The 16,913-nt window shown below is 41.5% G+C and overlaps 1 protein-coding gene across 1 annotated transcript in view; it reads right to left on the bottom strand.

Annotated features, from left to right (window-relative positions):
• Positions 1-16,913, bottom strand: part of LOC141277647 (teneurin-1-like) — a 67,287-nt gene that overhangs the window by 29,339 nt on the left and 21,035 nt on the right. Inside the window, exon 2 of the mRNA XM_073799574.1 lies at positions 8,111-8,265. Within this exon, the coding sequence (XP_073655675.1) occupies positions 8,111-8,265 (155 nt within the window). The remainder of the gene's footprint in view (positions 1-8,110; positions 8,266-16,913) is intronic.

Here is a 16,913-nt window from a genome sequence, read left to right as displayed (position 1 = left end):
TTGAATTGACATGTAGATTTCAAAGAGGAGGCTTATATTTCTCCTTCTATCCAGTTGTGGTTAGGGTATCTGAGACTTGCAAAAAGTTTAAAGAACAATAGAAAATAGCTTTTCTTCAGGCACACAGAGACCTGAAATCTTTCAGGGAAGGCAAAGGTCCTCGGCTTGGGGCAGGCGGTATAATGCAGATGGATGAGAGAGAGGAAAGTTTTGTTTCCTTTGTTAAACAGAATGACCACAAAGAACATTGAGTCAAAGTTACTACAGTCCAAGATGGGTGAAGGGACTGTAAAATAGCACCAAACTTCTTTAAGCTGAGTTCAAGTTTCCTGGACAGAAAGAACTACCTCTTAGAATTGCAAACGAGTTTTTAGAACCAAGTTTTACAATTACTGAGAAATACTGGGCAGTAGAAGATATGTTGGACGATTAGAGGTGGTTAAACATAGGTCTGACCTCAAGAAGAATCCGAAGATGTGCCCCACAAACTGTAAGGAGGGAACCTGATGTTGATTTAGGAAAGGTCTTGGAATGGGTTATTAAACAGTTGTTTCTTAGTTCTTAGATGAGGAAATGGTGTTTATAGATACTATGGCTGGAAACAAATTATGTCAAGGGATTCTTATTTTCTTTTAAACAGAGTTACCAACTTGGTAAGGTTTCTCATGATACCTTCGTGGATGAGTTAGGGGAAATATAGGTGAGTGTAGTGGCTTTCAAGCTTGTTTTGACTGTGACCCTCAGTAAGAATTATATTTTAGACCATTATTCAGGATATACAATTGAAATAAAAGTTTCATGAAACAATACTTATTTACCCTTACCACACATGATACACTCTGATTTTTTTTGTTGTTGTTCTATTTCATTTTTCTTGAAAACTAGTCATAGGCCATCGTGTTGCTTTCCTGATCCACTATGAATCACAACCCACTGAATCTAATGAGATGGAATTGAATACAGACTAACATAAGATCCGGTACTATGATGTATGTGTAGTAAGGGTAAGTCAGTATTGTTTCATGAAACTTTTATTTCAACTATATATCCTGAATAATGGTGTAAAATATAATTCTTACTGAGGGTCACAGTCAAAACAATCGAAAAACCAACAGTGCAAGTACAAGATGAGGAGATGGGGATGAGAGACATGTGAATTTTTAGTCCTCTGTAATCACATCGTACGTCAAAAGTGTCCAAAAATCCAACTCAACTTTAACTGTGGTTTCTTAACCTGTGCTCTTTATTTCCCTAGCATTTTGCCCAAGTGCTTTGGGGGTTGCCATGCAAACTACCACTGGGTGGGAGTGAGCTTGAATAGAGAAGGTTCTAGGATACTACTTCTTGTTTGAATTTGCTGTTTGTATCAGTTTTATAAATGGGGACTTCTTCTGTTTGAAGTAAATGTTCTTTGGCAAAAGTCCTTCTGAAAACCACCAGGCAAAATGACCCGAAACAGAGAATACAGAAAGAGGGTTCTGAGTTAGTCAGAGCACATCTGGATTATTTTACTCATTTCTGGAAGCCTCACTGTCAAAGAGATATTGATAAATGGGAACATGTTCAGAGAAGAATGAGGAGAATGGTGAAGGAACTCAAAACCGTGGCAAGTGAGGTACAGTTAAATGAATCAGGGATGTGACTTAGGAGGCCTGAGAGAGTTGTTCACATATATTGAAAAGGCTGTCATGTGGAGAAGGCAGTTTGGTGAAAAGAATGTGAACTTTGGCATCAGGTCAACCAGGTTCAAATTTCAACTCTGCCACTTATTGGTTGTGTGACCTTGACCAAGTTTCTCAACTCCTCTGAACCTTGTTTTTCATGTTTATTAAAAATAGGGGAATATAATACTTCCCTTGAAGGACTGTCATGAGGATTAAATAAGATAATATATATGAAAGTACTCAGTATAGTGCTTGGTTCACAAATATATTTATTTCATAGAAGACAGATTAATTCATACCACGAGGCCTAAAGAGTTGCAGTAAAGACGAGATGGTGAAAGTTAAAGGAAGATTAAAAAGTTAGAGGGATCCCAGAAGAGTTTTCCATCAGTCAGAGACATTCAAGGATGGAATGCGCTGCTGGGGAAAGGTAGTGAGTTCCCTATCCCAAGAGGCATTTGAGGAGATGCTGGACTATTACTAAATGGTGAGAATATTCTGTAGGGAATGACTGGGGAGAGGAGGAGAATTCCCAGTAGGCTAGCTCAATAGATTGAATGCATGGGGTCAAGCTTGGCTCCTCCAAAGAACCAGATACTGTTCTTCTTTCATAACCATGAATGATGCCTCCTTCCACTTGTTAGGCCCATCGGACAAATGAGTGCTTTGGGGAAGCACTTTGTAGTATAAAGATGGTCCAACAAACATATACGGAGGACTGGTTATGTACTGGATACTCCAAGTGTGCACATTATGGACAGTGGGTGAACAGGATTATCTGCATACAAGAGGTCCATGGTGCTCGTGTATCTGCTATTGGGCTGATTTTGGGGAGAGCACTGGGCTGGCCCCAAGGAGTAAATCAGCTCTCAAATTTGGTAGCACACCAAGAGACTTGGTCTAACTCCCAATTCCATTCTAGTCAGGCACAAGATGGAAGTGAGTTACCAGAGCAAGATGATTCAAAAGCAGCAACGGAAATAAAGAGCCCAATCTCTTCATAATCAACTCATCTCCTGAAGTGAAAGGCCTGGTTGTTTATAGCAGTGCTGACAATGGGAAGTTACGCTTCAGGGTTTATACCGAGAGTTGTTTCACATTTCAGTAAATCAAAAAAAGATACTGATTTTGAACAAATGGCTGATTTTATTGTCAAAGCAAATTTCATTTCTTGAGATGATTAGATTTTACTAAACTCTTTCCTAAGTGCCACTAAACACACATTCTGTGAATAAACAGCATATTCCTCAACCAAATGACATTTGTCATCCACTAAATACAATTATATTTGGTCATCTCCAGTTGTCATTGAAAATGCAGAAGTGGGAAAATTGCACACTGGGAGTCAGAAAGTTTTTGCTCAACTCTTGGCTGTATGACTTAATAATTCTATGGTCATAGCACAATACATAATCCTTCTGACTACCAGTTTTCTTCTCTTCAGATGGGGAGGGTGGCTTCTTCTCTCAAGGGTGGTTGGGTCGTGGAGATAAAATGGAACAGTGTGAGTAAGATGCTTAGCATAGTTCCTGGCACATAGTAAGCTCTCAATAAGTAGTAGCAGTTATTATTAGAATTAACAGAAGGAGAATATTCATAGTCTGTTGAGGATTAGGGCACGCTTTTGAGGATTGATTCTTCCCAGGGGCTCAGGTTTGCCTCAGAAAAGAACAGAAAACAAAGGCATCACGTCCCAGCTTCCAAAGGTATTATACTATGCTAGCATGAATGGGCCTTCCCATGTTGGGGACTTTTTGTGTGTGTGGGGGGGGATTTTAGTTTCCCGACCAGGGATCGAACCCAGGCCCCCCAGGCAGTGGAAGCGCTGAGTCCTAACCACTGGACAGGCAGAGAATGCCCAGGACCTTTTGGTTTTGAAATGTAGGGAGAGTAACAAGGAACTTTAGCAATTGGGTTATATTTCTGTAGAGAAACCTTCATGATGTTGTAAGGGCCCTTGAGAAAACAGTTGATCCACCTTCCTGATTCCAGAGAGGCCTGCATTCCAAGCATTCATAGATTACTGCTATCCAACATTTGCTTTAAAAGTTTCAGAAGGTGGGGATTCTATAAGATCTTTGGATAATGTATGACACTGCCACATTGTCTTAGAATCAGTAAGCTCTTCATAAGGTCTGATTCAAATCTTCATGCTGCAGCACAGGCCTCTATTTTTTCTCTTGCCTCTGCCTGTCAGCAGAATCTGTGTGCTCTCATTTAGACATTTGTCTCTACCCTCACCCATCAATATATTTTGATTTACTGAAATATAAAACTGAGCACTGTAAGCTCAGCTGGATCACTGTAAGTACTACTATAAACAACTGGGGCTTTCCTCTTGGAAGGTGTTATGAAGCTCCCTATTCAGCTTTCTTCCTTCCAGCTCAAGACAGCCCATGTTCTTAAGCAGAGTCATGGGAAACCTAAGTCCCCAATCTGCCACCATTGTCTAAACAGACAGTGGAAACTCTGTCCGTAGAGGCTGAGCACCTGGGAAGCTGTGCCACGCGCTGGCTTCCTCCCGGTAGACACTTTGACCCAGAGCATTTCCTTTGGTGTCTTCCAGCTTTTGTCCACCTGTGCCGCACCTGGGTGCTGATTTGCTTCAATGCCAGATCCTCCCCCTTCCCAGCCAAACATCTCAAAAGAGTGATCTATTTTCACTTTCTTCACTTCCTCACCTCCCACTCTACCACTACAGTCCAACTCCAATTAAATTGCACTGTACCAAAGGCACTCTTATCAGAGTCACGAATGCTGTCCAACCAAATTGCTTCTTAAAACAACAACAGGGCTTCCCTGGTGGCGCAGTGGTTAAGAATCCGCCTGCCAGGGCTTCCCTGGTGGCGCAGTGGTTGAAAGTCCGCCTGCCGACGCAGGGGACGCGGGTTCGTGCCCCGGTCTGGGAAGATCCCACGTGCCGCGGAGCGGCTGGGCCCGTGAGCCATGGCCGCTGAGCCTGCGCGTCCGGAGCCTGTGCTCCGCAACGGGAGAGGCCACAACAGTGAGAGGCCCGTGTACCGCAAAAACAACAACAACAACAACAAAAACACACCTTATTTTACGTGACCTCTAAGCAGCATTTGATATTAACCGTTCCCTTTTGAAAAGCTTGCTTCCCTTGCGTTTTTGGACCACATGCATTCCTGGTTTTCTTCCTACTTGTCGGGTCTCTTCATCTCACTCTCCTTTTTGTGGGTTCCTATTCCTCATTCTTCTCTTGAATATTGTTATCGTTGGAGTTTGGTCTGAAGCCTTCTCTTTTTTTCTGCTTATGTACCCTCCCTGGAAGATCTCACCCACTTCCCTATTTGCCATTACCATGGGATAAAACTGATAATCCCAAATCTCATCTCCATTTTAGGCCTTGATATCCAATTGCCTGCCAGATGTATTTACCTGACCATGCAACGGTACCTCAAACTCAGTTTGCCCCCAGATAAACCCCTCACCCAACCCTCACCCAAACCTGCTTCTCCTCTTCTTGTATTTCTTATCTCAGCGAATGGTACCACTCTACACATACATCCTTAATTCCAAAATTGTCAGTCAGCAAGTTCTTTGATTGTAGCTCCAATATTTCACTAATCTGTCTCGCTTTCTTAATCCACACTGCTGATACTTTAGGCTTGGCCATTATCATTGCGTGCCTATGTAACCCGCATGAAGCTGGGCAGCTTCACGGTCAGGGTCATCACGGAGTTGTATCTCAAAGAAATATCACCTGAACAGCCAAAAAAAAAAAACTGGAAAGCAATTTAATTTGCACTGAAGTTTCTTGAAAGGGGACTAATCATTTATTTATTGATGTTTTGTCCCTGTCACACCTACATTGCTTTGACTGCCTCTTAAGTGGTCTCCCTGCCTCTAATACTGTTTCCCTCCACTTGATTCTCTATACTACAGCTAGAATGCTCCTTTACAAATGGATTTCCATGTTTAAGACTATTTTAAAAATGCATTTTCTTGCTTAATGCTCTCATTGGCTCCCCATTGTCCGCTGGATAAAACTGGAACTCCATCACGCTTATAAGGTCCTTCACCACATTGCCCGCACTTAACTCCTTCATATTCTTTGTACCATATAGTGTCTTTTTCATATTGGTATATGTGTTAACGATGCCTGCTGAGCACTTACTATGCATGTCCAAAGAAGGTACAGTGGGAAACTCGTTGGATACATAGTTTGGCAACAGAGAGCGAATTATATATTAAACATTGTGATGTTAAATTCCAGGAAGGGAATGAGACCACAGAGAGGATTAGAAGCATTAGGGAAGGGTCCCGTGGAAAAGGTGAGGTGTAAGGGGGGTAGGGAAGGGGATTTGGACCAGCAGAAGAAGTTCCAGTCTGAAGGATCGGGGCCATGAGAAGCAGGCTCCTAATAAAAGTGGAAGGTCATACTCTGGACACTGAAGTAGACATCAGTCCAGACTCATTGGCCTGTGCCGGCCTAAGAGGAAAAATGCCAGATACTCTTTAGGGTGCTTGAAGCACACAACACGAAGAGATGGCCAGCAGCGGAGATAGAAGCCAAATAATTTGGACATGAAGCCTGATTTCTCTCCCAGGCTGTCCTGCTGGTTTCGAACATGTACCCTGACCCACCCCACTTAACTCTCCATCTCCTCCCCACCTCCCCCCCCAAAATGACTGTTTTTCTCAAGCTGATGTTGTTTAAGGAAAAGGGAAGGGGGATACTGTCAGGGAAACTGAGGCTTGGAATGAAATGTCATAGAGAAACTGTGACTCTGTCTCCTGTTCAGTGGGCTGCACTCTGCATGCCAACCTGAAAGGGATGAGGTAGCTTTTACGGCGGCAGTTATGGCTTATGAGGTGTCGTGTGAAAAAGGACCCTTCTCACGGTGATGAAGATCCTATGTTTGCTCTATTTAGACAAAGAATTCTCTTTTCAGCATAACTTTCCACACCGAAACACAAATTGTTTAGAGCTGACTGACTGCAATACTAAGTGTTCTACTTTAAAACTATTCCCACAAGTGAATCATATACGCGCATCTTCTCTCTTTCGTCCCCCTCCTCCATATAAACACATTCACGCCCTTCCTCACCGCCATAAATAATGCTCCTTTTGCTTGCCTCCCGCAGGACTTTGCATTGTGGAAAATTAGGCTGCTCTAGGACTTGATAGCCTGACCCACTCTTATCTCTCTTAAAGAGGGTTCATTCATTTTGTCAGTTTTCCAGGCCTTCCAATTCCGATTTTATTTTTGTAGTTGACTCTATTTGACTATTTTCTGAGGTTCTGGGGTGAGGCAGGGGCATCCTAACCGTGGAGAATATTGCTGGTTGCCTACTGAAGAGTAATCCTTCATTCCTTGCTAACAGAACCCTGATTTGGGTTCTAGAATTAGGTAGCAGTCTGCTCAGGGAGGTTGACCCAGTTCCAGAGGGTCTGAATCCATTTTGGAGATCCCATTTCCCCTTTGCCAGTGACTCACTTCTGGCCAATGTGACACAAGAAGGAAATCTGCCGGCATCTTTGCCTACTTCTGGTCATCTCACTATGTGAATTAATGAAACCTTATTGTTCAAATCACTTTTAGTTAAGTGTCTTACTACTTGCAGTCAAAACCATCCTCTCTGATACACTAACCAATTCTAAAACTCTCAACTTCTACTGTGATTCATTTGAAAAGATAAATCATCTACTTCATCAGAGTCATAGATTCATGGAATGTTAGTTTGAAAGTCCGTTTGACGACTGTCTAGTCTGTTTGCCTCACTGAACATACTAACTGCTTGTGTCTGCAAACTAAGAAACTCATCCACAAGGTGCTGGGACTGTGCTCTATGCTCTGTAATCTCTACATGTCTAATCCTGATTTTGCATAATTCTGATAAAATCAGAATTTTGAACTCAGACGGGAACTACACTGAATTTTCCCTTTTATTCTCATTGGCAAAAGGCTCTCCTAAATACATGTAAAATAGATCTCAGAGGGAATGCTGCTTTTACTTCAAAAAAAAAAAACCCCACAAAAAACCGCCCTAGAAATAGCTATTTACATAGACATGAATGATAAGTCATGCTCATATATTCATTAAAAAAGATTTCCAGACTTTAGTAGTCAGTACTTTTCCAAATGTGAGTTATTGTATTATTCAAAAATAATAAAATTACATATCTTGGACCATGGTCAATAAGTGAAATTGGCCTTACCCTCTAATTGATTCAAATTTGAGAGACTTTAATGTTCACGCCAACATTCCACCCAGTGGTACTCCCATCCTAGTTTACTCTTTTCTCTCAACTGAGTTTTTCTGAGAAGGAAAAAAGTAACTTACATAAAGAGAAACTTCTGCTATCTGGTGTTATAATGGATACACCAGGCTTCCTTTCTACCTAATTTCTGTATGAGAAAATTGTTATCCGTTTCCATGATGCCAAATGGTGATAGCGCTTGAAAACCATTGGTGCCTACCTGAGTGATGTCCATTCCCGAGTCACAGCTCAGTGGCTGTGTGGAAGTCAGACCGTTTGAGCCGATTACAGTTGTGATCACACCATTCTCATCAATTCTCCGAATCATAGTCCCATCCACAAAGTAAATGAATCCATGCCTATCAACTGTGATGCCTGTTGGGGAAGAGCAATTGAGCATTAGTAGTCTAGAGGGCCACATTTGCGCCAAGATCAGTATTTTGAAAGAAGCCATAGAAATGAAAAGGCATTTTAAAGACATATGGATTCAATTTTGCTCAGCACAGACAGAACAGTAACGGGAGAGGTTTGTTTGGACACACATTCACTCCTCTGTGTATTGAGAAGAAACGACAAAATGTAGTATGTGGAGAGAAAGCCAGTCTAACAATTTTGTTGTCCAGTTTTACATTTCCACCCCCTGGATACTTGCTTACTCCCACAAACAGAAAAAAAAAAAAAAAAATCCTCTAAGACAAATGGGAAAAGACAGGGGAGGCAGTGTATGTTACATTTCTTTTAGAGTGCAGATGCACAGGCCGCTGCTTGTTTTCATAGTTGCATTAGAAATAACTGACTTGGAAAGCATTAAAATTATTTTCATCAATTCACTCTCAGTTAACAGAGTCTGTAATAATTCTGATAAACTGGACTGAGTTTTTTCTCTGTATTATCTGTTAAGAGGGCAGCTGGAGAGCAAAATTATGGTGTCACAAAAGGAATGGTTAAGCTTCTAGAAAAAATACAAGTCAATAAAATTCTCACAGTAGTTTTACACACTGTGCTAATTACAGTCTTGTTTCTTGGAAAATATATAAACGCAGTTAGAAGGCTGGGGTTCTAATACTGAACGCACCACTTACAACTGATGTGTGACTTTGAGTCATTCAGCCTCCTCTTTGGTAAAATATGGAAAAGATTATCTGCCTGTGATATTGTGATTTATAATAAAGAATTTTGGTCTCCGTTCCCTTTTCTAACACAGAGCTCCTAAAACTCTTGGGATTGCCTGTGGTGAGAGAGATAAAGGTGACTTTTGTTATGTTAATGAGGTGACTTTGGCTGCACTTTGGCCGAAAGAATAGGCTGGTTGCCAGGAGAACCAACCTGGTGATTAGAGGATTGGAACTTTCAGTCCCACCTCCTGACCTGGGCTGGAGATTGAGTTCAAAGGCCAATGGCCAATGATTTAATCAATTATGATTATGAGGCCTCCACTGAAAACCCAGAAGGACAGGCTTTGGAGAGCTTCCATGTTGGTGAACACAGGGCGATTTGGGGAGAATGGTGCACCTGGAGAGGGCCTGGAAGCTTCCTCTCCTTTTCCCCATATCTTGCCCCATGCATCTCTTCCATCTGGCTCTTCCTGAGTTACATCCTTTTTATAATAAACCAGTTATCTAGTGAGTAAACTGTTTCTCTGAGCTAGCTGAGCTGCTCTACCAAAATAATGGAACCCAAGAAGGGAGTTGTTGGAACCTCCTATCTACAGCAGTTCTGTCCGAAACACAGGTGACAACCTGGACTTGTGATTGGCATGTGAAGTGGTGTTGGGGGAAGGCAGTCTTGCAGGACTCACCCCTTAACCTGTGGGATCTGATACTATTTACGGGTAGATCGCGTCAGAATTAAGTGAAATCGTAGGACACTCAACTGGTGTAGAATTGCTTGGTGGTGTTGTTGGTGGTTCTCCCCATGCTGGAAATTGGTCTCAGAATACCTTTTATTGCTTTACTTGGCTAAAGTGACCAACTGTCCTGGCTTGCATGGGACTGAGGCAGGGTTCAGTTTTAAACCGGCGACAGTCCTGGACAAACTAGGATGAGTTGGTTATTCTATGCCTAGGTTGTAGTAAGTATCTGATGAAATAATGCATTTAAAAAGTGTCAGACACTGATAAAGAACATATGGTTCAACTCCTGCTTCCCTTGCTACTTTGAAAATAACCACATGGCATTACTTTAAAATTAGTTTACAATTTAGTCTTTTCCTAGTTCTCCTTTATTCAGACCTTGTGAAACTCACAATGTATGTTAAAGTTAGGAAGATCTGTGATAACCAGCATGTCCTCTTAGTGCTCATGCGTGCACCCACACACACACACACACACGCACAATAATTTTCCTGGCAAAGAGTGAACTCATCTAAAGACAGTTTATAAACCCAACTTAATAAACTGCCTTTAGATGAGTTAGTTCATTGGCAGGAGGTTAATATTAAGGCTCGACTTTATGATGTACTTTGATTAATCCTGATGTTCCTCATGAAGTATTAATCCTTAACATCTATGAAAGTTACAGATTCATTTTTTAAAAATAAATTTATTTATTTTATTTATTTTTGGCTGCATTGGGTCTTTGTTGTGGTGCGTGGGCTTCTCATTGCGGTGGCTTCTCTTGTTGCAGAGCACAGGTTCTAGGTGCGCCAGCTTCAGTAGTTGCAGCACGCGGGCTCAGTAGTTGTGGCTCGCCAGCTCTAGAGCACAGGCTCAGTAGTTGTGGCGCACTGGCTTAGTTGCTCCGCGGCATATGGGATCTTCTGGGACCAGGGCTCGAACCCTTGTCCCCTGCATTGGCAGGCGGATTCTCAACCACTGTACCACCAGGGAAGCCCCAGATTCATCTTAACTTTCCCTGAATGCCTCTAAAGTCATCTACGTTTTGGTGAGTTCTCCAAGGAAACCAGCGTGTCCAAACAAGGGCAATTCCATGTCAGTAAGTCCCTTTATTATTCTGGGTGGCATAAAGACCTTAAAGAAGGTTTTTAAAAAGACTTTCAAGACCACGGCAGGTCAAAGGATGATGGCATAGGAACATTTCTTTCATCTCCAGAATATCTGGACTGAAGATGAATCAAGGGGTATTTCTGCTTTCTATTTTTCTTTGTGTTTTGGCGAAATCAATTTCTTAAATGCCTAGAATTTGGTCTGGTGTGTGGCAGGCCTATGATTTGGGGTCACCTTCTATGACCTCTGTATTCAATATCACTGAATGTGAACTTGGAAATCTGGCTGTCATAAGGGGATGAACTGAAAGATCAAGACTCAAATCTGGAGAGAGAAAGGCTAAGAGCAGACAGGCTTGAAGTGTATAAAATCATGAATTATCTACCAAACGCATACTGAATGGCACTGTGCCAAGTTCTGTGCGCGCTAAAGGACGAAGAATTCAGGTACATGGAAAGCAAGACTAAGAGGATACTGTGAAGGTGCTGCTCTAACTGGGAGATGATAAACTTAGAGAATCAAATCCCTGAAAATTGAAACAGATTCCCAAAAGGTAAAGACAAATGTATTCCTCCAGAAACTAGCAGTACAGAAACATACATCTTTATGCTGACATCAGGGAGGACCATTCTGTTCCTTGACTACTACACTCCTCACCCCCGCCAGAGGGTGGAGCTTGGCCTGAGCTGGGGAGGATAATCTTGGACTTTCATGGTTTTCCCACTTTTAATTTTCGTGAACTTCTAAACACTGAACTGCTCTCTCTCTGTTCCTGTCAGCTGAACTCCACAGATGAGGCTTATTAAATCCTCGCTGTTGGCCTTCGGGGCTCATTTGGCTGACAGTTTGTAGGATATTCTCCTTTCATATATTTGTGTAGCAATTTCTTTTATCGCGGTCCAAATTCCAAAATACTCCAATTTTTGAGATTCTTTAATTAAATTTAATTGGGTTATACTGATGTTCGGAGTTGAAAAAGAAATAGTGGAAAGGGCTTTGAGGGACTGTGTGATAGGTGCTTTATTTATGCATCTAGGCATATTTTCTATGTACATATTTTCATTTCCTCTCATTTTCCTACCCCAACCAATGAACCAACCAAACAACCAACACACAGACAAATTCCCCAAACAACTAGTTTTACAAACTCTTTGCTGGTGAGGTTTAAAGGGTATTTAATTTTCACTGAGGTTGAAAACCAAACTGGAAATCACGGGTAAGAAAAAGAGAATTATTTCTGCTATTATTTGGCTGGGGAGCGGGAGGGGGTGTGGTCATCTCCCATAATGAGTATCGGTATAGCCCGGGGATGTTGATGACGCAGTATGATCTATTACTGTTTGTTAGACTGAGTGGGAGGAGGTAGCACATGGCCAGTCTATTTTAAATTTTAGTCTTCAGAGATGGGGACGTGAGTGATTTCAGAGCACATAAAGCCATCTGGGGCTAGCAAGATCTTACAGATTCAATAAGACGTTCATATTTTGATATAGTTGTACCCAGATTTCCAAAATTTGTTACCCAATGCTGTGGGCATAATTTGTTCCAAGGGTCACGTCCCTTGATGTGCTTACTTGACAGGGTTTTCATTAGCACTTAAAACACAATGGAAGGCACAGTCTTTGAATGAGAAAGGAATTAAACTGCATTGAAAAGACTCACTTCCAGGGTTTAAAATTTTAACCAGTATTCATTTTTAGAGCAAGCAAAAAATATATAGCTCTGTGCGATTACCACAAGGTTAGGCAGTGATGCGGGGTGGGTGGGATAGGGGTGGGACGAACCACCAAGGAATACACTTCCCTCAGATGCCCAGACAGCATGTTTAGCTTGGAGCACATTTTTACATTTGTGAGAAAATAAATAAATCCTTGTAAATTAGTGCATATAATGAAAGCACTGACAGACCATAACCTGGAAGTGTGAATGGTGCTGTCTCCATTCATCAGCATTAAGCCCTAACAAGCTCTTTCTATGGAGGAAACTGCTCATAAATAAAGTGCATCTTGTAAAAAAAAAAATTATTCGCAGTGTCTTATGCAAAGTAGGGGACATTATATAATATCTGAACTGCAGGCTCTTTTCTCTGTGAAGCATAGCTCTGTATGAAACAGCTGCAAATTAACGGGCGAAAGTATTTGACTTCTACCCTTGTCTTATTATCCTCTAATGAATAAATACTATAATTCTTAAGAAGACAATTGCCTAAAGCTGGGGCAGCCTGGATAGTTACTAATAAATTTATCACCTGTTGGGGAAGAGGATGCTGCTGATCGATACTGAAGCAGCAGGGGCAACCTGATGTGGTATCACTGAGAGTCCAGATGTGGAGGTTAACAGCCTGGAAATAGTAGCTAAAATCCCAAATTAGATAACAGAGAAGATCAGAGTTTTTGGCTGTGCAGAATGCCAATTTCAAATGTTGGCAGAAGGCATCTCTGTATTTAATTTATAAAAATTACAGCTGTTGAGGCCACCTACATTTTTATTATTTCTGTATTAAAAATGAACCTTCTTTCAGAATATAAGCTTTGGAAAGTAGTCATAAAATTCTCTCCATCTACAGCCCTAGCAACCACAAAACTGAAATACTGCTTTTTTTTTTTTTTTCCTGCCACAATCTGCTCTTTAATTTTATGAGACAGAGGTAAATGGTTAAAATAAACTTTCAGGGAATGTCTTAAGTGCAATATGGCATCAGCTCAATCTCCAATACTGAGTGTGCTGAATTGTGTAGCTGACATTAGCCAGTTGATCATAAAGTGCCCTTTAAGTCAAAGAGTTTAAATTTTTTGCTTTGTTTCTGTGCATTTCAATTCTCTGAAAATTGGTATCATATGTGTGGTCTATATGGAAATTCTCCACTAGGCAGAAAAGTCCATTCCCCAACTGATCTAACTACTGTCCACTTACAACTACCTACCAAAAATCAGAAAGGGCCAAGTTACTTCTGTACAATAAGCCTGTTATCTTGCTAGGTAGACACCAAATGGAGCTTCTAGAATTTGGAGGGATTACAAATATCTGTGTGTTACTAGGGTTGGAAGGAAGCAGAGCTTAATGACCAGCTGAGATGATTTCACTGTGTGGTTAACAATGAGAACAGGAGTTCTCAGATATGACACTCTAATAAACCTACCGTAACATTACAGGACAAGTGAATAGTGTGAGTTATTTAATCAGATGACCTCTTTAATTAAAAAAAAGTTACACTATATTCTAACAGTAAAGGTCAATTTCCAAAGAATTTAAATACAAATTAAAAATGATAAGCATTCAGACTAATATGTCCTTCCTTTCAAGACTCAGAAGGCACTCAGAGACATCACGAGGAATGAGAGATTCGTGGGCTAGTTAAACCAAGAATTGTGATTGAGAGAAAGGCAGGTAAGGCCACTTGTCTTCACTTTCGCTCCTTCTGATTCTCTCAAAGCTTTAGCCCCCCAGGCAAGGAACAGTGAATGAAGAGCTCTCCCACCTCCACCAGCACTATTTTCCTAAAAGTTTACTGGGAAAGTTGTTTTTGTCCTCACTTATTAATTTATTCAGGATTTATTTTGAACCTATTATATGTCAGGCACTGTGCTAGGCACTGGGACTACTGCAGACTATAAAACAGATATGGCACTGCTCTTGAGAAGCTCAGAAACCAGTGGGGGAGACGGAGAAATAACCAGGCAATTACAGTGCCTTGAGATAAACACTAGTTTGGGGCAAGTCCACGGTACCATGGGAGCAGCCTTGGGGGATGGGCTGGGGAAATGAAGGTCACTAGTGTTTTCTCAGATTATAAATCACACGTAAGCAGAAATCTGAAGGACTATGTTGAATTTCTGATGAGCCCAGTGTGAAACCCAGGTAAGCACCACAAAAAACCCATTAAGGCTGACTATTATCACTAAATAATAACCATTTTCATTTGCTGAGAATACTAAGATATTCCAGGCACTGTGCTGGACTCTTTTTTTTTTTTTTTTTTTTTGCGGTACGCGGGCCTCTCACTGTTGTGCCCTCTCCCGTTGCGGAGCGCAGGCTCAGCGGCCATGGCTCACGGGCCCGGCCGCTCCGCGGCATGTGGGATCTTCCCGGACCGGGGCACGAACCTGTGTCCCCTACATCGGCAGGCAGACTCTCAACCACTGTGCCACCAGGGAAGCCCTGTGGACTCTTTACATACATTTTCTCTTTTTAATCCTCACAGTAGCCCTGTGAAGTAGGTATTATTAGTGTCATTTTTTACAAGAGGAAATAGAGGTTCAGAGGTCAAATGACTAACTCCAGGTTGCCAATGCTAGATTTAGCTCATGTTCGTCTGACTTTCAATGTCCATTCTTTTGATCCCTATCCCATGTAGCCTAAGTGGGGCTATCAATCACTTTACCACAGGAGTGGTGTACAGAATGGTTTCTGAGGGTCCAGAAACTCCATGAAATTATCTGCAAAAAGTTTCGTGTATGTGTATCGTCATGAGGAGATGGTCCATTGCTTTTGTTAGATGGTCAAAGTGATCCATGATCCCTCCCCTGAAATTGTAAGAATTCTTATATTCCTGTAGAGCTCCTGGACCTTTTCAGAATTATTCTTCAAAGATATTCTGCAGCTTCATTCCTACAGAGCTGGTGAGTTTTAGGAAAGCACCCAGAGTTTCCATGTGATAGGGACTTTGGTAACTTGACTATTATTTATGATCTACTAAATAAAAAGGAGACCCCAGAAACAAGGGTCACAAACTCATATGTCATCAGGGGACAGGCAGGTAGCATTAGTCTGTGAGTTAGGTCAGGTGTTACATTATACAAGTTCTAGGGGAAACGAAGGTTAACTAAATAATGCATGTCCCACCTAAATGCACTCAATCTTTTTTTTTTTTTTAATAAAGACACAGAGTGGGACAAATGAATTATATTTTGAACCAGATTTATTCCCTGAGTTGCCAATTTATGATGCTTGCTAGAGAACAATCAAGAGGAATATATCGTCAGTGAAGAGGCTGCTGTGAGCAGACAAGATCCATGAACTTAGAATAAATCTAATAACTAGTACTGCCGTTAAAAGTTATGTCCTGATAACAGAGATTTCCCATAAACCGCCTGCCTCCACATGCATACCTCTCCCACTATCAATGTCCTGCACCAGACTGGTATGTTTGTTACAATTAATGAACCCACACCGACACATCATTATCACCCAAAGACCATAGTTTACATTAGGGTTCACTCTTGGTGTTGGACACTGTCTGAGTTTGGACAAATGTGTAATAGCATGTTTCCACCTTTAGAGTATCAGACAGAGTAGTTTCAGCCTATAAAGATTCTGCTTAATTTTTCTGTGAACCTAAGACTGCTCTAAAAAATAAAGTCCGGTTAAAAAGAAGTTATGTCTTGGTTTATAAGCTCTGAGAAACCAAAGATAATCAAATCTAGTTCCAATTCTCCATCACGGGAAAATGAAATCCCTGGATGGCTAGTGACACAATACTTGCTAAGCATGCAGCTTCTTTTGTTCCCACCAAGATCAAAGCTCAGAATTTATGACAAGTTCATCAAATTTAGTCAAATCAAACCAGAAAAGTAGGTGTTCAAGCTGAACTTGACTTTGCTCTTGCTCTGTCCCCCTTCTCTTCCTCATCCTTCCTTCAGGAAGCTCTCCCCCTTTAGTACGGCGGAGACAATGCTATGTATTCAGGTCATCCTATCTGTTTTTCTTTCTGAGAATACAGCTAGATTACATTTCCCAGCCTCCACTGCAGTTAGGTGTGGGAAGAAGTGATATATGCTACTTCTAGGCCTGGTCCCTAACAAAACCTCTGTTGAGCTCCTTTATGGAGCCCCCCCTCCCTCTAGGCTGGCTGGATGCAGAGTACCCACTGGAGGACTCCAAGGCCTAAGAGATTGACAAGCCACTAGATGGAAGGAGCCTGGCTCCTGAGTCACTGCTAGGAGCAGGGATTTCTCCTATCCCACAGGCAACCTTTTACTGCACTGTGATGTGAGCAAGAAATAAACGACTATTTTGTTAAGCCATTGAGATTGTGTGTGTGTGTGTCTGTGTGTAATATATAGTTGTTAGCTTGGCCTCA

This window comes from Tursiops truncatus, chromosome X (genome assembly GCF_011762595.2).
Source record: "Tursiops truncatus isolate mTurTru1 chromosome X, mTurTru1.mat.Y, whole genome shotgun sequence".
NCBI classification, from domain to species: Eukaryota; Metazoa; Chordata; class Mammalia; order Artiodactyla; family Delphinidae; genus Tursiops; species Tursiops truncatus.
The sequence above is the reverse complement of the archived record's forward strand: the minus strand, read 5'-3'. Positions and strand labels throughout refer to the sequence as shown.